General features: G+C 27.1%; 1 protein-coding gene across 1 annotated transcript in view; it reads right to left on the bottom strand.

Annotated features, from left to right (window-relative positions):
- Positions 1-1160: 1160 nt before the first annotated feature.
- LOC113556298 (tyrosine-protein kinase Dnt-like) overlaps positions 1161-25624 on the bottom strand; it is a 64272-nt gene continuing 39808 nt past the window's right edge. The window contains exons 4-12 of the mRNA XM_026961154.1: positions 25079-25346; positions 20502-20901; positions 15991-16300; positions 11723-11906; positions 5766-5928; positions 5536-5685; positions 3813-3972; positions 1902-2038; positions 1161-1582 (exon numbers count right to left, since the gene is read on the bottom strand). Coding sequence (XP_026816955.1) covers positions 1471-1582; positions 1902-2038; positions 3813-3972; positions 5536-5685; positions 5766-5928; positions 11723-11906; positions 15991-16300; positions 20502-20901; positions 25079-25346 — 1884 coding nt within the window. The 3' untranslated portion in view covers positions 1161-1470. The remainder of the gene's footprint in view (positions 1583-1901; positions 2039-3812; positions 3973-5535; positions 5686-5765; positions 5929-11722; positions 11907-15990; positions 16301-20501; positions 20902-25078; positions 25347-25624) is intronic.

The following is a 25624-nucleotide window of genomic DNA, read 5'->3' as shown; positions in this document are numbered from 1 at the left end:
TGTATAATGGTATACAGTATATACTATATAGTATGCACTATATGTGTATAATTTGTGTAAAAAAAATACTTTTACGATGTTGACCATTTAATAATTATCATTGACGTTTTTTGAATAATGTATTTAATACATTGCACTTCCCAAATCGCTACTATTTTTGAATGGTTATTATCGAGTTGTTATTAACCAACGATCGAATCCCATTGATTTTAAAAACATATAATAATACATTACCCGTAGCAACATGAACTAGTATGGCATTGGCATTCGTAAATGCGTTCATAATTAACATAGTTGAATAGTGATTAATAATAATACATGTAAAACTAAAGTTGATTGTGTGCGTTTTTGCATATCTATTAAACATTAAAGTTATCCGCATTTGTCCTCGTATGCATTAACTGTACTTACAATAAAAATTATCTTTTTTCATTTGATTAAATTGTTGACACTTGTATAATTATTTGAATATCTAATAGAAGTAAGTAGTTATAATTTAAAAATGTATTTACATATTATTTAAAGCAGCTCTATAGATAAATTATCTTACCTAGATTATTAAGCAAAATATAAATATAATTTTTTTTTTTTTTTAATTTTGAGTTAAATTAAGCCAAGCAATAATACGAGTTAAAATAATAGGGACAAATTGAATTACCTGCAGAGATAATTTTTAAGAACCATGTTATTTCAAAACTATTAATTAGAAAAAAAATTGTTCACTAAAAGAAACTGGAGGTCATGTGACTGTATACTGCGTAGATTGTACATTATATCAAATAGCAACAATGGTTGGGTTTTCTTTTATTTAAGATGTGTTATACGCATAATGAATTAACTTTGTCTAAAGTTTACACCAATTAGATGCAATATTATACCATTTAATCAGTTCTGGAATGTTATAGAAGTAATATTATTAATTTGACCCATACAATTTCTTAATAATAATATAGCTGTTATGAAATATTTCGAAACACACTATAATACGCCGTGATATCTTATGTAATGGTAATATACAATTATAAAAAATACTCAATCAAGTGGATAAATTATAGATATTTTTTCTTTTTTAACTTAACATGGTGAAATTAGGTTTAAGAAAAAAAAACAATACTAACGATAGAATTAATAAAAACATCAAAAAACATATATTTTCTGTTCATGCAATTAAAAAAATGTACACATAAAGGTATATAATATTTACGTATTAATATGTTTAAAGTTTAAATAATTGAATTGTTTTACTTAAATATGTAATAAATGGCAGTTTCATTTCTCACCATATTCCAACATTCTGTGATTTCCCATTAATTTTTGTCGTTGTCCGTTAAAAAAAAGTTTTCTTCAAAATAATGTTCAACGCTTACATACATAGCACCTCTAATCGTATATCGTAAGTAATTTAATGTACATCAACATATTTAACAAAATATAAAAAATAATAAATAGTAAAATAAGGAAAAATCCATTTTAGATAAACTGGTTTAGAGTTTTTTGGAAGTCCTGTAAACACGCCAATACTTGAGCGGATGATGGTCGTTCTTCCGGGCTAGGTAGCCAACAGAATGTCATCATCCCAAACCTGTAATAATATATAAATAACAATAATAATAATAATAATAATAATAATAATAATAATAGTAATAATAATAACAATAACAATAATAATAATTGATTCACAATTAAAACCCTGGAAGACTAAATTATCTGTTTTTGTTTTAGGCCATCAGATTACTTTAGGGTTGATATCCCACTCCCGTTGAATAGCTCGTTAAGACTGAAACTCCCGTTAGAGTTAAGTGAATAAAAAAAATAATAACCCTTCAGTGAAAACCCTTTGGTGGGGTAGTGTCCAGATTAATGTAGTTTAATGGTATATTTTTTGCTCCATAAGTACTCACAGGTCGTCCGGGCAGTTGATTGGTTGCGATAGCCTGTATCCTTCTTGTAGGTAAAGACTCAGATCGTACGGATCAATTTCCGAATAGGGCTGAGCACCTAAGCACACAAGTTCCCAAAGCAAAACACCAAACGACCACTAAAATAAATGTAATTCGTAGTTAAGTGTAAACGTTATGGTTTAATTTACATTATTTATGGTTAATATTTTTTTATAAAGCCAATGCAAAATGTCTTTAAAAACATAACTAATAACTAATCTTTATATTTAAACTATAAATTGTTTGTATGTTATAAATTTACTTCATGTTGGTAACAACTATTTTAATAAATAACTTAATAAAATAAATCAACACAATACATTAGATCGAAGTAGTTATGAAACTGAATTAACAATTTATTAGAATGAAAACTAAAATAAATGTAAATATACAATTTCACTAGGCATTAAATCAGTTTTAAGAAATTCTTGAAAATTAAATATTATATTATGTATCCCGCGCTTATGATATTGTCTTCACCGATTTAAAAGGTACTGTTAAGTCAATTTACATAAAGAAATAATAATAAACGGTTCGTTTAACCCTTGTTGTTAAATTAAACAGAAAATTGCTAAAATAGTATTTTCCTCTTGTATTTTTAATTTAAACCGTATTGATTTTTCGTCTTATATAATCACAAATCAATCACCTCAAAACATTTAACATATTGAAGCCATGCAATATTCAAATTTAAATTTTAAAGACAATTTAAATAGTAGATGCATAATCAATGGTATTCAATAACTGAATTTTAATAACTAAAAAATGATTTAGTATTTTCCCATATAATTATTTAGATAAAATAACTATCTAATATATTTTTTTAATAGATTATTTATACATATATTTATAAAAAAAAATGTATTATTATTTTAAATTTATTGAAATTGAATTATATAAATGTTGTGACACTGTTGTGAAAGTTTGTTTTTAGAACACATTGTATGACACATGGCTTTAATTTTTAAAGATCAAGTAGTTTAAGTTTATAATGTATAATATTATTCAATATTTTTATAGATTAATTATATACCTAAAAACTTTTTTAGTTGAAAACATTATTATAGTGTCCAACATTAATATTAGTAAAACAAAAGAAAACTTGACAATATTGTATGATAGTTATAAAAATGGAATAGGTATTCAAGTTATAGTTAAAGTTTATAATTTAAATATATTTCGAAAAAATCTGAATATTTAGTTAGTTTTAGGAAGAAGTTCATAATAGTTATAACTTAATATACAATAAATATTGAAAAGAACAAGATACTTTATTTAATTATTTAATAGAAAAAAAGAAGATTATTGTTCTATAGAACAGTATAAACACTTAAATTTATACGATAGAAATATAAACGTATAATTGCATAGAATTTGTTCATATCTTAAAATTAATTAAATATAGAATAATAATTATTAATTAGCCATAAAAGTATTTAAAATTTTTATTTTCCAGTAAATCCAAGTACCCACTTAAACGTAAAAAAAAAATGATTATTAATTATAATACTCAAATAATATAGAAGTTAGTATTAAAAATAATTAGACCATTATCAATGATAGTTACAAATTATACATATTCACTAATCTAACAATCAGATTATTATTAAAGTATTCCAAGTAATATTAATTAAACGACCAAAATTAAAAGTTTAATTTGTATCATCCTCCCCATTATTTTTTCTTTGCCTAGATTTTCAAAATATATTGTTCTGAAATTATTAACATTGAACAAGTGCAAACTAAACATTTTACACATGTTACATATGGAAACTTTTAATTGTTTATGCTGGCAAGTAATTTTGAAGTAAAAAAATTATGTCTAGTCATTATTAATAAATTAGTATAACAATAATACACAAAATAACTTACTATATCTGAGGCACCGTTGTAGGTGCGTAAAGTGATACTTTCAAGGGCCATCCACTTGATGGGTCGGTTTTCGTTGTCGTTCAGACATGAATAATCATCAGGAAATAGGTCTCTAGACAATCCGCTATCGGCTAATTTGACTCGCAGCTTTTCGTCCACGCTAAATACACACACACACACACATACTATACTGTTATTGTAATATATATTATAATTTACATAGCGGCCGAAATTATAGACTTAAATGGGCTTAAAGGAATTATGGACAAACGATTACGTAAAGATAGGGGAAACTTTTGAGATAACTTGTAGTAACTTATTTAGCACGCACCTGCTAAACTCTTTTTGAAAAGACCTTAATATGGATTTGCTCCGAAGATAATTTTAACTCCTTTTAGTCAATTTTTATAAAGTATTTAATAGAATAAAACATCAAAATTATAAATTTACATGTTGAAGAATATTTACATTTTTATTATTTCCATCAGCTAAAATTGAAATAGTTTGATGTTTATAATATTATTATGTTATTAAATTGTTTAAAATAATTTCCAGTGGTAATAATAATTTATAATACGATCTCTATAGAATTTCAAAGTATGATAATCACCCTCTTTAGAACTTATTGCATTCTTGATCTAGTGTTAAGAGCGAGACTCGTGTATTAAAATCAATATACAGCAACCCTTCAGCTTTCTAAAGGGAATATTAAATGTATGTAATATTTTCCCTTCAGTATACATTTGCTAGATTATTACATTTTATATCCAAAGTATAAGATGTAAAGGTTAAGGATAATTTTTTTTTATCACCAACCATGGCATTAAAAAAACATTATTTGATATTAATAACCATTTTAAAATTTATATTAAAATATTTTCTTGAATTATATCTTAATATATTATTACATTCAGTGTTCAATAAAATACCAGAATAATTAATATAAATTAACCTGAGCACATTGAACTGAAATGTTGGACTTTATTGTGAAAAAATTTTAATCAAACTTTATTGTCATATATGTTTTGATTAATCTAAATTTCCAAAAAGGTTTTTTTTAAATGTATTTTTCTGGAATATTTTAATTAAAAAATAAATTGCATTTTTACTCATCAAAATATCAAATAAGTACTGGAATATTATAAAATAAAAAATGTCGTTTTTTATGTCACAAAATAATGTTAATATAAAATTAATTACGTAAATTATTTATTTAGGTAGTAATATTTTATTAAAATATAAAACAAATACAATGTCTGTACCTGAAATAAAATCAACAGAGGATAAACATTTATAAAGGGAACATTTAAATAAAAAGTTCTACTCATACTAACTTAAGTATATCATTATTTTTGTCATTGTCAAGAACAGACAATTTTAAGAGTACATCAAAATTAAGTTATGTTACCATTATCACGTATGCAAACATACCAAAAATATGTTCACAAAAATAAATGTGGAAATACAAATAATTTTGTTTTTATCAGAGCAATGTTAAAATACCTTTATTGATTGTTAATATTACTTATTTTGTTTCTATTCTCCTTGGATAAATACTTTATTACATTCTACAACCATATATTTTTAAATTTGAACTATTTTATTTCCACCTCAATTGAAAGTTTAAATTTTGTATAAGACAAGACTGATTAATAATTAAATGCCAAAGGTATTGTACCGTTAAATTAAATATTATGTTGCATTTATTATATTGTATACTTACACACAGTTCCTGGTAGCTATGTCCTTGTGGCAGATACCTTGGCTGTGAAGGAATACACTGCCTAAGCAGAGTTGTACAGCCATGTTAACAATGTCTTTTGTGGTTAAGTTGTAGTAGTCGTTATTTTTCTTTTTGCAATCGCATAGAAACCTGTGTTACATATATTGTTTTATAAATGTAATCCAGCGCAAACATAATCACATTAATATAAATAAAATATTATTGTTTACTTTTTAAGATTTCCTTTGTTACTGAACGGATATAATATTGCAGTTGGTTTATTTGAGTACTGACACACAGCCATTGGTTGTAATATGTTTACATGACCCGGTAAACCATGCAACATCAAACTTTCAGTCAAAAACATTTTATTTTGTTGAGATGCAGCATCAGCTATAAAGCAAAATTAAATAAATATTATCCATTAAGACTAATAATCATAAAATAATTAAAGCTTTAAACAATATGTTAGTATATATGATGTTTGTAATTTGTATACATATTAGAATACAATTTATACACTGTTTTAAGATTCTTATCATTCAGTCAGTTTGTTTATCCAAAAAAGTTTAATATTTTAGAATATTTTACTTGAAGATATAAAAAAAAAACATTTTTATTTGATGGAAAACTTTAAATAAATATTTCTATACTTGAATGAGAGCACTGAAAAGTAATTTTAAAAGTAAACATTTCGGAGTAGGTATATTTTTTTAAATCATCCATTTCCAGGTTCAACAGACTGCAGAATAAATTTAAATCATGTCTAACAATAAATTCCACCGGGAATTATTTGGAGGGGGGTGTCTATATTTTATTATTATAATATATATATTTTTTTCCCATTAGTCCCTTCTACCCTCTTTTCCAGCGAATTTCACGTCTCCTAATCTAACCGTTCAAAGTAGCCCTTTTTACTGAACGTATTAATCGACGACAACTGAACTGGAAAACGTATGCGACTCACCCCCTTTCAACATAAAAAAATAAATAAAATAAGGTGTACAAAATACAAGGGTCAAGATCAAGGGTTCAACGTTTGGAATTTCAAAGGGTTTTTAACATGCAAAGGATCGTGATGAAAATATATCGCGCCCACAAATTTTACCGTAGTATGGGTAGTGGGTACTTATGTAACATACCACATGGGTACTGAGGTTATGCTTTATTCTAATTGGTTTTATTAAAAAGAAAAACACGAGCTACAAAATAAAGTTCAACCACATTATTTTTTTGGCGTGGTTTTTTTCCGTGAGTATATTTAACAGGAATAAGTGTTTTATACTTGAAAATGCGTAAACTTACATGTTATTATAAACCGTCTAGTTTTCAGTTGCTTTTCGTGTTAACAAACAAACAGTAATTTATTTTTAGTTTTGATCATAATCACAGAACATTGATAACTTAAGTTATATACATCTGCTATAAAAATATCAAATAATAATAATAATAATGTTAAAACTCTTTACAATTAAATGAAAATGTAATTTTAAATACCTATTGTAGATTACAATTTATAATTAAGCGATAAGTGGAACGTAATCAATCAACAGCGATGCATAGTTATTACGGAATACCAGATAAATGTATTCTTTCCCGTGTATTATAAGCAGGATACTATCAAATTAAATTATGTGGTTCTCGTAACAAATAAATAATTATTTTCGTAAACTAGAGAAGATAATAGTATTTATAATATAAAAACATTTTAAATTAATATTTAGACATTTAGTAACATTTATTAGTTCATTTGAAAATAATAAATGTATAAACCAATTGTTTATTGTAATATCTACTACACTATGTCTCGGTAATAATAATAACGATAAGTTTTACGTCGTTGAACAATATTTTATTTTTTTTAACTATACACTTGATGGTAACACGCCTTACATGTATATATTGTATATGCAACAAATTCGATTATTATAATATACTATAATATTATAAACCATACACAAAATACATTAGAACTACAATACGTCCAGTTAGGAAGTAAAATAGTAAGTAAATGTGTATGTATGTAGTATAATAGGCATTCGAGGATAAAAGACTTTTGTACCTTGCAGCTCGACATGAGATGTATCAAAACGTGCAAGAGAAAAGATGATAAAAGTGACCGGAATGAATCCGTCAGACATGGTATTATATTATGTTGCCACTCGTACGGAAAGCCCGATACCGGCATACGTAATCGCGTTGTGCCTACGACAATGCGACGGTACCCTACGTACACACAATATAATATAATATTTATATGACGACGTAATACATATATTACATGATTTTTACCCTAGTCCGCCACCGTATCGTACGGGACATAGAGCAAACATTTTCTCGGAATCCGAGCAAACACGTGGCCTTCAGGTAATGTTTTTTATTTTTTATATATCTCGTTAGGGATTAAGTGCTGACCGGAGGGCACAAATTGAATGTACGCGAGTGAATCGAAATCTCTCGGTCGTCTCCAGCAGAAACCTTTAGACTACTGCCACCACACAAGAGGGGAATTATGACGCTTTTATTTTTCATTCCTTTTTTTTTTTTTATCCCATTTATACTTTTTTTTCTTTGCCCACATTTACCAGCCATTCGGTAGACGAATCGGTCACATCTTAAGTAGCGGATATTACCGCAGAGAAGAGGGTCGTGAGCGAAGGATTGTGGATGAGATGCAGAGACAGTAAGGCGGAGATTGAAAATTCGATTCATCTCCAACGAAATGATTTTTGCGGACGACAAAAGTTATCTTTTCAGACGCACGTGAATTGTTGCCCGGGGGACTGTAAGTTGATCAAACATAAATTGATCTTGTTCGGTTATTTATTATTTTTTCTCGTTAAAGAGGAAAGGAAGACAATTTCGATACAATAATAATATATTGTATGACACGAAACAAAAGAAATCGTTAATAATTCTTCACGGCCTGATAAGTTTTCTATAGCATCGATGTCAATCGGTATCGAAAAGTCCACTTCAAACTTTATCAGTCGAACGAGCGTATTAAATGTTTTGCAACATTTTACCTTGTGATCAAAACTTAAATTTTATGTACCTACCCACTTAATTAGTAAATATAAGCATTAATTAATAAATAAAACTAATACCTATGATAATAGCTATAAATATATAACATAGTTTTCAGTTTAAAATTAATGAAGTTTATGTTGTTAATTTGTTATAAAATAATATAATAATGTAATATTTATATATTGTAAAAAATTCAATCTTATTTAATAATTAAAATGATTAAATTTTATAATATATACATACACTGTTGAACTAATTTGAGATTGAAAAAACGCACAAATTACTTTGCAGTTTGCGGCAAACTTATGTTTATATTCATATACATTTTATTAATAATTAATAATTAATAATATAAAATTAAATTAAATAATCAGGTAATTTGGTTATAAATAATATAATAGTATACAATATAAATATATACATAATATTGAATAGAATATTTAACCTAAAATAGCGGTCATTCGGTAACTAAAAGTAGGAATTGTAAAAGACGATTCATCGTCACATAGATAACCCAAGTAAGAAAATCGCTTTATTAATTTGTTGTTTTAATTTTTTTTTTTATTCATAAATTTCAAAAACATGTATACTGAACACATATTTATTATTGAATAAAATATTATCGTATAAAAACGAGTAAACAAAATTTATATATTCAAAGTATTAAAGCTATTTTTGTTAACTATAAAATTTGTATTATGATTGTTTATCTAGATCATAAATGCGATTTGATGTCTGTTATATCAAATATTTATACAAGTAAATTTATTTTATTGGATTGTATTAGAATATTAAAGAATAAAAAAGTTATTTTTTCCAGTGGTAAATATGACGGACAATTCATTTTAGCAAACTGTGTTTTGACACGTCATGACAGTAGTGTTCGCATTCATTTTTTTTATATAGATTTACATATTATAATACGTCACGGCCATTATGCACTCTTTAAAAATTAAAACTATTAATAGCTATTTAAATACTTAATTTGTATCACATTATATAATATTATGTATAATTTGCATAACTGCGGATGAAATTCTTGATTGAAAAAATATTTATGATAAAACGTTTTTAATTAATACAATGACATTTAAAATATTAAAGTCCACGTAAGACTTTTTTATATGACATTTTAATATAATAAAGTTATTTTAACGATTTCCTATCTATTAATCAAAATAGTATATTATTTTTATTTTTGTATGTTAAAATTACTGTTCTAAATAAACTTAAACTATATTTTGTTATTTTGACGTGTATGATTCAAAATTTAAAAACATTAATAAATAATGATTTATGATTTGAAAACTTAAATGAACCTAGTAACAATCCTCAGTAGGCTTGAATTGGCAAAAGTTCACAGATTATGAAATACAGCCATTGTAAAAAATCAACATAGGATTTTAATTGTAAATAACTTTAAAAAAAAAAACCTTTTAACTCAAACCATTTTATTTTTTATATAACATAGTGGTTTTAAAACGTAGGTAGTTTTAAATTTATCATATCCATCAGTTGTATATATTCAAATCAAAATTAATTGCATTATGAGCCAGTTTTTAAGTGCTAAATATACTATGTACATTAATGTTATTTTTCAGAAATAATTTATAGAATTTTTAGTGACTTATTTAATGTATATCAATGATCAATAATGACTAAACATTTTTGACGAAATAAAATACTAATATTAGTTAAAATATATGTACAAAAATTATATTGTTTTACATATCTTTGCATATTGGATCACGAAAGATTGAACTAACAAATTTTCGAGACAGTTTTCTACTCGTAAATGAATAATACTACCTACTTATTTCAATACTAAAAGCAGCTAAATTCTATCGTATAACTTGTAATTAAAAAGTATTTACCACTTCAAGTTAGTTATCGATGTAATTCAATTATTATAAAGGAATTGTTTATACATATGTAAAATTATTTTATACTATAATGCATTTAATATTTTAAAATTATGCAAGACTTATTGATTTTAACATTTTAACGCATATAAATGTTTGTCTGAAAGAAAAAAGTGAATGCAATTCAACACAGAAGTTTGGTATGTAAATTTTCATTTCTGTCAATAATAGGAATCAATTTTTCAATCATCCAATCGCCAGAGCATCAAAAATACACGCATAACAAATTACCATGGTCACATCGTATTACACACATTCAATAGGTTTTGTTAACAATTTATTATTTATTATAATCTATAAATATTACCTATATATGTAACCAAATATATCAAGTTCAATTCTTAGTAAAAAAAAAACTGATTGTGTAACGATACAATGTTCATATTTTATCTAAAGTATAAATCGATTTTAAAAAATTAAGATGAACCTAAACAATTCATTTTTATTTCTTAATAAAATTATATAGCTAGGTTCAGTTATCCATTAAAAATGCTTTAATCGAGTCGTCCATTATTTGTTATAGTATTTTATTTGATCACGTAATCATAGTAGACTTATTTAGAACCTGGTTATAAATTAACCATTACCTCAGTGTAACCTTTCATATTTTAAACATTTTAATAGTAATACTAATACAATTGAAAATTATTTCACCACCTGTACGTTAATGTTGAATATTATTCAACTTAACGGTAACACCCGATAACATGGTATACTAAAAAAAGAAAATTCACAACGTTCACTCATTTTAAACACGGGAATTTCAACACAATATATTAAATTATGGACGAGACGATAGAGTTTAAAGTAATTCCTAAGAAATTGGAAAAATTAGAATATCTAATCTAATCAAGATAAATATCTTTTTTGTTTACGATTAATATTTTACCATACATTTATAAACATGTTTCAATTACCAAATGGTGTTATTTTATGTAAGACTATTTGTTCTACGAGTATATTTTATAACTTCATAATTACGCACAAAAAAACTAAAAACGTGTTACTAAAACTTGATCATTTATAATTTACCTTAATTATCAATATAATATTTTAATGTTAGATTTGCATTTATTTTTAAAAATATTTTAAGTATTACCTATAATGTTCAACAAAAGCGCTTTTTATGCTTTTGTTCAACTCTAAAATTAATTGTTAAGCGCTTTGGTACGCCATATTATAATATTACAAAAAAAAAAAAATTATATTACGTAATAAATGTGTGTACAACTCACTTGTAACGGTTTTGACGAGCACTTCCTGCGATCCAGCGTTGTTGTTTTTATACGTGCCTTGATATACTCTACCGAAAGCGCCCTCCTGGAGAAGTCTTTCCAACTTGACCTTGGCGCCACGCGAGTCCAGCTGGCGTATACGCTCGTCCAAGTCATCACACACTCTCCGATCATTAACGGCCATCTAATTTCGGTAAACAACGAATATATATTACGCTATACACATCACTTTCCTACCCGGGCATTATTAGTGGTGAATAATTTATAACCGGTCGGAGGTATTATTGTTATGTATATTGTATATATATATATTATATATTATACATATATTTATGGTTGATGGGGACGCTACTCGGAGTGTATACATGGGTTGTCCGAATTCCCGGTACGAAAATCATTAAAGGACCGCGTGTGCATTAGCAATACATAGTTTATGAATTAGTCATAAATGAGTGTTGATTTTAGTTCTATAACTATTATATTTTTTTTCCGCCGATCGCTCATTATTTTATACGGCGAGCATAATATAATATATATTATATGACGAATGGAAGGTATTTGACGGCATATTGAAATAACGACGGTTTTCTCTTTTTCTCATCCAAACTGTCAGTAGTTGAAAAAAAAAATGATTGATCGAATACGAAAGGTCCTTTAACCCAAAATCTTTAATGGCTTTAATAAACACAACGACTATACGACTTTTGCCCACGTCACGACGTCGATTTGGCAGAGTTCCACTCAAAGTTTCGTCCAAACGGGACAAAAAATTATAATAAACATAAATAAATAAATAGAAAAAAATGTGCCAGGACATTGATTCAAGACATTATCTACCGGGAGGGTATTCGTGTTTCTAATCCTGTTAAATGGCTTGGTGCCCATTTGCAGGGTGGTAATCGATTATGATCGCAACCACGAGGATGATTTATCTGCCGTAATGGGTCTAAATCACGCGAAACGATTTTGCGTAATGATCGTGTCACCCAAGGGGAAAGTGTAACAGTGGTATATTGATTTTTCGTTCACTATAATTCGATATGAATGGATGCGGTGGGGAATTTGATGAACAAATATATGTGAAATAGGTGAACAATGGTGTTTCAGAGTTAATTTACGTGTCTATAATTTATGGATTATTGGTTAATAGAGGAAATCTCGAACAACAGCCGTGATTATCACATGAAAATGACCGGTTAAATAACGAATGACACTAATTAACACATATCCCACATAATGTATAAACCTAAAACTATAATCATTAACACGCTGGGGTAAGTTGTACAATATAATATTATAATATACTTGCATACAATATTATTATATTATACCTATAAGTGTATAATACTTTTAACTATGAATAAAATCAACTTTAATACATTTCAGGACATTTTAAAACATTTTTTTTCAATTTTTAATATTATTGAATCACTGAAAATTTTATTATTTGCGCTTATTGAAAATACCATACTTTCAATTAAAAAAAAAAAATTGTTTTATTTTATATAAATAAACAGGTTTTTAAATTTTGAAATGAATAATATTAATAAAACAAGGGGTATATTAAAAAATAACAAGTTATCGAGAACCAAATACAAAAATATCTCAGTGTTAAATAAAATCGATATATACACGAATAAAAATTAATTTACAAGTCAAATGTAAGACTAATCGTTGACTGAAAACTTTCTTTTATGTTGAATAATAATTTATAATGAATTATACAATTCCCTAAAATAGCATAAAGAATAACTGTTCGTCTTAACAAAGACTTGATTATTATACAATGAATACAATTAATTTATGATTGTTTTTAAGATTTCTCTTATGAATTTTAATTTATTATCATCAAACGTTAAAATAATTAAATTAGAATTTATAAGTTCATGCTTTAGTAAACTAATTAAAACGAATTACAATTTAGAATAAAAAAATAAATAAAATAAGGTTTAAATGTTACTAAATAATTAGATTATAATTACTATTATTTTCAACTCCAATTATTATTAAGCCTATAACTGTTGATGAAATGGAAACCAATATATATATATTTAAATTTAGAAAGAATATAAAAGCTATTCATTAGCATAGTAAATGAAAACTATTATAGGATACGTTATCAATTACTTGATATTATTTACATTCATCATATTATTATAAATCATAAAAATTATAAACTATTAAAATTAAAAAAAAATAAGACTGTGTTTAACGAAAGAACGAAGCGTACGTTTTGAAACAAATTAATTTAATCCTGACTAAATTTAAAACTAAGGCAACCCTATATATTTTCTAAAGAGATAACACGCACCTCATTGTATTCTTTGATGTATACCACTCCTAACTCTTGAGGCTACATTGTCTTCTTTGTCTGGACTCACCCCTAATCCAAAGGCTTCATACATCCCTCTTCCTTGTATAATCCTGTACTGTTTACCTCTTTCATTATCTGTCTATACCATGCTTGATAAACTCTACATAGGTTTAATTCAACTTTACTTTATAACAGAGCTATTCCTTTCTTATTCTTGTATATCTTTGTATGTCTAATCCTTTGTGAAGTTTACGCACCTACGAAATAATCAGTTTCTTTGATTGTAGCCATTATATTTTGAAAAATTATGTTTAAAAATTAGATATTCTATATTTTTATAACTTATCAGTTATCATAAATATAGAATATATTATAGTTATCAACTATCATATCTTTAAGATTCACTAAGATTTAAAATTACGTTAAATAATGAAAATAAAATATTTTATTTGATAGCGGGTATAATAATAAAATTAATAGTATCTACATTCTATTCATTTAATTTATGGTTGATATTATATTATACTGATTGGTTTTAAAATTTTTAAATCAATTGAATTCTAACTACAATATGACAGAAAATTTATATTAAAAATGAAATATATATGTATAACGTACTTAAAATATATTATGTATGCATTGGAATATGGGAAAAAAGCCAAGAAAAAAACCAAAATGATAATACAATCATCACTCAAATGAGCATGATAAACTTTAGTGTTAATCTTAGCAATAAACTTTGGTTACTTCTACTTGTCATGGTTAGGTTAGGTTTGTGGTTCAGCTATATGTTTATGAGGCGTTATAATCAAAGGTTCAGTTTTAAAAATTGAAGTTCTCAGAATAGCATTTTATATAGTGATAAAAATATTTTATTATATTATATTATATTTTACAGAGTGATCATATCATTTGTATACATTTTTCTCAATAACCATTTTTTTTTTTACCATTTTTAATCGCCAAAATAAAACTAAAATATTGGACGGTGGCAATGCCTCTGGCCACTGTTGCATGCCCGCATAATATTTATTAGATGAAAATGCTATATAATTCTAAATAATTCTAAACTTGATTGCTTTATTATAATATCCAATGCATTCATATTTTTTAATATTCTCTGTGTTATCAAAGAATACACAAACGAATAGTTATAAATTATTGTTAACTAATTGAATTGTAACATAATTAATATAAAAATAACTAAAATATATCATTTATATGAAATACACCTATAATAATTGTATATTATTTATTTGTATACCACGATTAATTTTAACAAAACGCGTTATATATGTACATATGTCATTTATGAAAACTGCAAATGATGTGAATAGTTTCTTGGAGATGGGAGGAGTTTATTTAAAAAATATAAATTGTTCGTTTAATGTGAATTTTATTAGAATCTATAGAGCTGTTATCATCTTAAACCACATATAATATTAATTTGTTGGAGATGTTCCTCACGGGAGGGAGTTTGAATACGGCAATTTCCTTAATTAATAATAATAATATATATATATATATGATACATATCATATTATCATGTAAAATAACAACAAACCGAAACTCTGCGTTAATGGTTTCCTATTGGGATGATGAGACATGACTACATACAAGAAAGGGTAGTGTAGAAGAAACGTCAGCGAAAAACTCGTTCAAACATAACCTATAGAGTAGAGAGGGTAGACATATAAATAAATAAAGGCCTGAATAAACGTATATTGCAGGAATCAGCAGCTGCACGTGAAGCTGTAGTGTTTTTAGCACATTAAAACTATAAGCACGCGTATAATATTATAAACCTATACATGTATGTCTATATTTAAGCCATAATTTACGAATATAGAACGATTAAGACAGCTACTTATATAATATTATGTTTAAATTATTATTGTTTATTTGAGATAATGCGATAGTTTCGGAGGTTTTTACCGGCGGAGATGATACTCACCAGTGGCGTGCAGGCGTAATATGATATTTTGGATGCCGTGGGCGACGCTGGTTTCGAGTAGACGTGATAATTATTACTTCCGGCTGCCGTCGCCACGTAGCTGGTGGCGTATGGCGACACGTGACTACTCACTTTGTTTCCGGCAACTCCACCGATTACACAGTGGTTCGGGAGATCGTCTTCTGCCATTGATGCAGCTGTTTTCCGCAAGCTTCTGATGGTCGCGTAAGTACCACTGGTGCTGGTCACCGAGCCGACGCGCACCAAAACATTGGGGTTGGCCACGTATGCGGCACTCGTATAACTGGTGCTGAAACAGGAGAAAAACGTAAAGGTTTATTTTTTTTTTTTTTTTTTTGAGAAAGAAAAAAGTGAAAGAAACATAATAAAATCATAACCACAGGGAACATATTATATACAATATACATACATGTAAGATAAAAAAAATGGTGCTAGAAAAAAAGACTACATGCTGTTAAAGATTCGGACTTCGGAGAATAATGTTCAAATAAACAAATCAAAAAAAATCTAAAAACCACGTTACAATAAAAGTAATAAGTAAATATATAAATAAGTCAGAAAAGATTCATTATTGGGCTTGAGCTTTCATTTGATTTCGTTTTTTTTATAGGCGGTCAAAAATGGTGTAACATTTGAAAGCAGTACGATAGATAAGTCATCATATCTGACAAATTGAATAGAGCTTTAAAATGATACAAAAATCGATAAAATAATATATCATTATTTTTGCTCAAAATCTCCATTGTAAATTATCCACGTCATTAAATTTGAATTAGACATACAATTTTTGTACACGTTGAATGATCAAATATACCAGTATTATAAGTAATACTCAATGTTTTTCGCTTAGGTACTTACCTACAATTCATTGCTATTTTATTTTATTTGAAATCTACAAAATGTTTGACTTTTTGATTCTAAATAATATGTAATATAACTTCAACCAAACTGCGGTAGCCTAATAAATTTTTTTAAATTTATTTATGTGAAAAAATAAATTATTCGTGTTTTACTTAATTTACAGTTATTGTGAGTTATATTCTAGTGTATCATTTACCTTTATTTTGATTACCTGTACGAAGGAAACCTAGCGCATAAATTATTTGTATTTATGCGATTATTGGTTACCTCGTTTTAGGTAGCAGTAACCACACAAAGAGCGTATCATAACATTATATAAAAGTTTATCACTCAGACAACACGCCAATTCATAACGATAAATAGGAAAAATCATATTTTGAAGTGAACATTTTTTATTTTTTTCAGCAGATGAAATATTAGGTTTTTTTTTATTAACTATTTTATCGTGAATTGAATTAATATTATAAGCTCTTGGCATTACCCAGAAACGTGTACTATTTGGTGAACATAAATAAATATTATTTGTCAAAAAAATACAAAGCAAAATATAAATACGCCAAAATATTGTTTGTTTAAATTTTATTTATAGCTGGACTCACTTTATCGGGAGTAAAAAATAGTTGTTTTAAAATCAACAAAAGTTAAAAAAAATATATATATATTTTTTTTTACAACGATTATACTTTAAAAGATAAACTACATAGAAACGTGTATTATTGTTTAGTTAAAATTAATCATAAATTAGAAATGCTCATCATAATAAAGAGATGTATAACAAATTAAAAAGCTCCGAATGATGGTTGGCAAACATTACGAGGATATTTATAATTCATGCCTACATATTTGCATGTACCTACATTATTGTATTAATCATATTAAATGGCGTAAAATGTGTTATTCTAAAACTTTTTTTTATGTGCTTAACGCGTGTTCAATTAATGTTAGTTACAAGCTGAGTGTATTACATCAAGGGTTATGAAATTATAGTAAATATGATAATCGGAATATTTTTACCATGGAATTCACATAAACTGCTTGGATTTGATGAAATTCTAACGATCATATAACCAAAAAAATAAACCTAATTTAATAGAAAGCTTTAAAATGTTTAAAATTAGTTTTTATCACGGAAAAGTATAATATAACAGCTGTATTAATTTATCTACTTTGGATATGTGCATTATATTTTAATAAGTTAATTTGGAGAACACGTTTTTTTATTTTGTCACAACAACTTTGCTATATCATATAACAAATATCCTTTAATCTCTTGGAACAAATATAATCATTTTTGAACATAACCATGTGTTCATATATACAAGAGACCACTTGGGAATTTCACGTTATGTGTCACGTTTTTCTCCCCTCTTCAAAACAATATTTATTGGAGGCAGGTAAATGCCATGAAAAATATCAATCAATCACAAAAACATAACGAACAACGATAATAACAACAACGACAAATTGTGTTACTGAGGATTAACAGATTAATTTTAAATAAATTTTATGTTATTTCAAAATGTCATTCACTTTATACATTCATCTAATAATGAAAAAATATATCATTTTTTGAGTAAGTACATAATATAATAATTTATCACCATAAAAATAGTTTGAAAGTTAAAAGACTTTTTAAAACAATTAGTTTTTCCATAACTGATAAATGAAATACATAATATTTACATAATTTATAACTAAATATGATTAATTCTATAACTTATACGAAATACTATAAGTAAGTAATGCGTTTCGAACAAGTTGAATTTTGTGTTCATAACATTTAAACATGTAAATAGTAACTCGGAAAACAATTTTATTTGAAAATAATAAAGTGCATATTCTTTAAAACTTCAGATCTTTGAAATTTCTCTGGAAAATGTCTTTTTCGCTCGTGAAATGTGAAACTCATTGCTTTAAGGCTTTACTGAAGTGTACTCTAGAAAGTTTGATGATGCTTCTAATTTTTTATATTGTTGAAGAACGTTTAATGTCAAAAACACAGAATTAATTAAAAAACAAATAAACACTTAAAACTAAATTAACATACTTATTCTAATTATAATATAAATTAAATAATGAAATTAAAAAAAAAAAACCAATCAATGCTATTTGAATTTGATGCATGATATGCATAGGTAGTAATCACAATGTGTAAATTTGTTTCACCAATTATAAGTATTATGATAATTATATATTATTATTATTATATATAACGGTGCAAATGTATGGCTAATAGTAAATGCAGACAATTCTTGATTAAATGAAAAGAAAAACTTGTGAATATTTTTATTTTATTTTAAGTGTCTACTTTATTTTATAATTATCAATAATAATTAATATTTCCATTTGAAAAGTTTCTGTTAAATTTTAAAATTTAATACATTGAAATGAAGAAACTTTTTAAATCACAGAACTAATAATCTACGTCTCGTGTTTAAAAAAAGGATTAATTTTAACGTTTTAATTAGTAGTTTTAAAATGTTAAGTACAATCCAATTCGTTAGTATATATACATCTTAAAATGGTATTGTAAATAATATCCATTGTCAACTATTGTAAAAAGAAGTATAAAAGTTTCTTATACTTGTTAGTTTGACAAAACTAATAAAAAGAAACAGTGCTTGACTCAAAGTAATTAGATAATTATTTTATATTGCGTATTTGGTCTGAAATAGATAATAAGAGTGCAATAATGCTACATAGGGGGCTGCCAAAAGAACTTTGTTTTCAGACGTATAGTCGTAATGAAATAAAAAGTTTGAAAAAAAACACATATCTAGCTAGTTTTTCTCTAAATCAAACATTGATTTTAACCTCTAATACAATACGTACAACGTTTATAACCAAGATCAGCCGAGTTTAAAATTAAATATTGTTAATTCATTTTATTAAAAAAAAAAAAAATTAATGGATCTTTTTGATTCATTTGAATTCAAAAAATAAAATCAGCATAAGTAATTACCTACTATGAATTATGCAACAGTCAACAGATGTATAATGTATTAATGATTAGTAGTTATAGTTCCTATTCAATGTGATATACCGAAAATTATATGATTATACAAATACCAAGCAATATTATATACTATACAGAGACTATACATGCTTTGTTGAGTTAAAATCATTACTAGAGATCACGAAATTGCAAAAAGTAATAATAAGATAAAAATTTAAAATGAATAAAACAACGACTTGGTCAGTAAAATTGGTTTATTTTATTCTAACATCATTGTTTTAAAACACTTAATCGTAAATTTTCCAGTACAATACTATATATATATATTATGATAAACATATCATAACATGTGTTGGTCCCAGAAGTCGAAAAGTTGTTTAAAAGTTACCTCAAGGCACAAACACAATCACGTAATCACATATATTGTTCGAGTTATATGGTTCACAAATTATATAGGTATTAACCAGTTGGTCAAAAACTCAGATATTTTAAATTGTGTCATACTTGGATTCATCAACTATTCGAATAAATGGAATATTACAGTTTATTTTATTATATTTTTGAATACTTTTTCTAATTACTCTTACGAATGAAATTCTATTTTGTTACTAAATCTCATAGTTAATTGACAATGATTCGCAAAAACTATTCGAATGTTATAATATATACTCACTGCAATGACTCTTTGGATTTAGACCTGATGAGCAACGATTTGTTGGTGCGCTTGTAAGCCAGAGCGAACGTAACGGCCACCAGAGTGACTATAAGCGCAAACCCACAACCGAGTGCAAAGAAGAACGCACCGTGCGTGGGTACCAACTCTTCAGGCGTTTCGTCACCTTGTTTGGGCGAAGTTAATGCGGTATTTCCACTGCCAGTAGTCGCCACAGCAGTTGCAACCTGCACAGTTCCGGCTGTTCCACTATACGAAGGTTGCATTATCAATGATTTTTCGTTGTCGGGTTGTGGTCGTGTCGACAGCAGTGGTGGTTGGGCTGGAGACTTTGCAGGCTGTTGCTGTTGGCTTGGAGGCAATTCGTTAATCAGGTTGGTCTCCAACGAACCATCTTTACCTACAGACAGACACGTGAGATTTTTCAGAAATGTTAATGAAAAAAAGCACAAGTCAAGTTAACTCATAACAATATTGAAGGGGCGCTAACCTCTTCTATAATCAAAACCCAAAATGTAACAATTTAGGGGGATTTTGTTTAGGGGGAGAGTCCTAATATTGCGGTTACTTGTTGCCTATATGGGTCCTCTCACTCCTCTTAGATACTTACTGACAGTCCAGAATGAAGTTAATCTGTGCTTCTGTGTATTCGAATTAATAACGACGAGAGGCAATTATGTAATTGTGATACCCTTTAAACGAAATCTTCATTTAACAATTATGATTTTAATATTTTATTGTAACCGTACTAAAGTTTATATAATATGATTGGGTTAAACCTAATAACACTTGTATAACCGCAGTATTTGGACCGTAATGATGATCCTGATTTATGTGTGAACTGCCGCCCTAACTAATCGTTCAGTTAGTGGTGTATATATATATATATATATATATATATATATATAAATATATTATAAACTATTGTTTGATGTTTTCATTTATTTATTAATAACCTACAACAGTTATAACAAAATGTATAATGGACACAAAATTGACAAAACTTCTTTCGTGTTTTGTACAATTTTCGTTTCTTTTAACCTTTTGTTCGGCTCAAATCAAATTAACACCATCACTTTTATGGCACGCGAATAACTACGCTGCTACATCTGTGTGTAAATATTTGTTTCCACGGTTGTTTTCACTTCTTACCAGCGAGGAAAAAATAATAATCAACGAGAAATCTAGGAAAAACCACAATATTTCTTCTATCTCCTAATCATTTAGAGCCTGTATAGATTATTTCTTTACCCGTTTAACCACGCCGACAAGAACAATACGAGTATAACATGATTTTATTAATTATATTAAGAATTATCATATTAAATAAATAGCTTTATTCATAGATATCTAATTCCGTAGTAGAATAGTTTCTTCATTCATGATTATTATTATTATAGCAAAAAGTATTTTTTTACTTTTTACTAGTTAATTGATTTGTCTATTTTTATCTTTGTTTAATAACGTTAAAAACCGTGATTTATTAAAATAAATAAACAGTGTTAGGTTTTAAAATTGTTTATTTGCCATTTTATTTTGTAAACATTATTTAATAACCTTATCAATTATTTAAGCCTTAATTATTGTAGTTCACTCATGAGGAAAATCAATTATAAATTTTAATTTGAATAAATCAAAAATTAATTTTGTAGTTTAACTAAACACTATATTTTGTATCCAATGTTAATAGTGAAAAAATAAATTGGTGAGTTTAATGAGATTATGACGTATTTAACATTTTAACGAGTGTTTTCACAAATTCAAATTACACAACCTCTAAAGACATTATTAATATTAAGGTTACACATAAATTACGCTTTAAAAATATTTAAAATATATATTTTTATCATTTATTTAATATGGTTTTACTATTAAGAAAAATACATTAAATAAATTATTTCATGTCACTGAATACGTAACAAAAAGTTAAAGAAAAAACAATTCACTCCCCAATATGTGTCATAAGCTGGTATATCATTCATCCTCACCTTACACAAAATCTATAGACTTTCCAACAAAATGTACTCTTTGTTAAATAACTTAACTTAATAGACTACAAATGATATACCACGTATAAAAACATCAATCAAAAATATTCTTTACTGCCTAGTAGCAAACCTTTATGAATCATTCTCAAACAATTCTTAATTACATTACGCTCCTCCACTTAAAACAACCAAATCAAAACCTTATCTAGATTAAAATAATCGAATGAAATAATGTTGATACGAAATTTAAACGTTTAAAACTAGTCTAATTCTCTTATTCACCATTGTTTTTTTAAACTTATACTCAAATGTATACGTTTATATAAACTATACTAGTCAAAAATTAAGTTTTCACAATAACCACTTCACTATACAACAGATTCACCGCCTAGTTAATATACATATTTTTGTATTTTCTGAAAAAAACTTTATATATACATTGCACAAACGTTTGACAAAAACTCGCATTCTTGTCATCTATTCAAACACAAATGTATTCTTACATTCTATTATTCCTATATTGTAAAATAGTTTCCAAAGAAAAGATACTTTTTTATTCAATAAAAACTGGAACTATCTAATACTTCCCCAATCTGAATTAGTGTACCTACTCCGAAATGTTGCGCTAACCCCACTCTTGTTTAACCTCTGGGCTCTGATCAACCCACTATTTCGCCTTACCTTAATCACTGATTCCAATGATGACGAATCTCTACATATCTTTGAATCCTTCACATAGATCTTAAGATAACTTCTCACATTCTGTAATCCTACCTCGACTTACTAGCAACCACATACAATAAACGAGGTACCAAAATTAATCAAATAGAGTCTATCTACTGTATGTTTTCTCTCAGACATGAAACCACCATTATATCGCCGTTAACAATATATTACTCTCTTCAATTGTCTGACAATATTTTAATTTCGTTGTATTAATTTATTTAAATTAATACCATTATTGTTATTTGACAAAAATACTCCTCTTGTGATGTAAAATTAGATAGTATATAATATAAACGCACTACCACCGACAATGACTTGCATTAATTATAATCAGATCATCATCATAATTGAAATATAGAATACTGTATTGCCATACTACAAACTAACGACTACTTGTATAATGTAAATATGGTTTATCATAATAATAATATTAATATAATCATATCGTAGTTATTCGATATGAAATTTTAGTGGCGTTTAATAATAATGTATAATTGTATAAGGTAATTATTATCATATTAAACACAGGCATTATTATTTTGGTTAAGTTCTGTGTTTATCTCAAAAAGTTTATTAATATCGTTAAGTACAAACAAAACTACAATTTTAAAAAGAAAATCTAATTTAGTTTTACAATTTTTATAGGTAGGTAGTTGTTTTTATTTTTCACATTTTAATGAACACCTTTACTTTAATGCAAACTTTTGAGTTTAAAAAGTATTTGGTATAATTTAAATTTGTAAGTACTCACTTATTGTCATTATAAAAAGTCAAACTATGTAGGAATATTATTTTGAAAAGTACAAGTAATTTCCAAAAGAATAAATGTTTATTGATAAAAGAATGATTTTGTATGTATTATAACATATAGTTATATAGTATAATAGTATATTATATACCATGTAAGTATTCATAACATTACGTTATGTCATGTGGTATAAATATATTGTATCGATTTCCACGCGCTATTGAACCTCGTATAACTACACGTTGCGCCGACATACCGTAAACAATGAAAATTAAAACGTACGTCTGGCACACAAAACAGTTTTATGCGTTTTCAAAACGAAGAGACATAATACACCGTATATTCAAACTTTATTCTACGTAGTAATTTTAATTAATTAAATCGTAGCCGGCGGCAGTAGTGCACTGCCCCGCCACTCACCGTCAGATTAATTATTATCGAACAGCCTAATCTGCACCACCATACTCGTATTATTATTATAATTATTTGGTGTATATACCTATAGTGTATCCGAGTTCCGTACCACCCCCATTCCCAACAACTAACGCCACTACCGTTCATAACCTTTGACGGTAGTGGTTCGATCGACCTAATGTAACCGCCGACAGCAACTCCACTTCAAAGGCAATGTAGTTCAAATACACCACAATGCGAGTAATTTGAAATGCAAAACGGGACGAAAGTGTAATGGTGTTCCGGGATGGTTTGAGGCGTTAGACAACACTGTAAAGGGTCGGGAAGAAATGCATAAACGAGTTTGTTCATTGGCATTGGTGAACAAATCCACTCGAGTCTCAAATGCCGGCGATGCAGCATATAATCAGTAGTGATTAATTACATCAACAATAATCGTGATAATAATATAATATAAACTTGAAGGTGGTCGACTTATAGATTTGGTTGAGAAGTTCAAGTGTTTAGATTCAGTTATTCAAGAGGATGTAGGTAATGAAATTTAATTTATAGAAGTCAGGGAATAAGTACCTAGTCAAAATAGGAAGTTTTTAGAGAAATGATTACGAATATGGTGAGGCGGAGCACAGACATAATATTATCGTGATTTCGTTAGAGAAGGACGGATAATAACAACGATAACAATATTAATATACTATTACCGATGAGCGAGTCTAAGAGCATGTCGGTGGTCTTCAGACATATCTTGTTCCGGTGAAACACCAATGATATATCGCCGTGTTTCGGATTAACGGCAGTTATGTTGATAGTGAGCAGAACGTGTACCTCGGAGCTCACTACACCCGTGCACGGCAACTTGAGCCGGAACACCTGGACGTGAGACGGTACCCATCCCGACTCCGGGATGTCCAGTTCTGGTTTCTTCAAAGCTATGCCATTATTGGACTCCACGTTCCACGTGTACGGTAACTGCAAAACAAAAATAGCTTTTTATTGTTTAATTTTATTCATTTACACTTATTTATACTAAAATATAAATACATATATTGTAAAAACGGCATAATAGAACACTGTTTTTGTTTTTTGGAAATTGACGAGAATTTTAACAAACTGAAAAATGTATTAACTACTCATTTAAATTAATTTGAAAAACTAATGTAACCAAAACTTTCTAAAGTATATTTTGCTTCAAAATATAAAACTATATTCATGATATTGTATAAAAAAAGTAAAAACTTATAAAAAAT

The sequence above is a fragment of the Rhopalosiphum maidis genome, chromosome 1, assembly GCF_003676215.2.
Source record: "Rhopalosiphum maidis isolate BTI-1 chromosome 1, ASM367621v3, whole genome shotgun sequence".
Taxonomy (NCBI): domain Eukaryota; kingdom Metazoa; phylum Arthropoda; class Insecta; order Hemiptera; family Aphididae; genus Rhopalosiphum; species Rhopalosiphum maidis.
The sequence above is the reverse complement of the archived record's forward strand: the minus strand, read 5'-3'. Positions and strand labels throughout refer to the sequence as shown.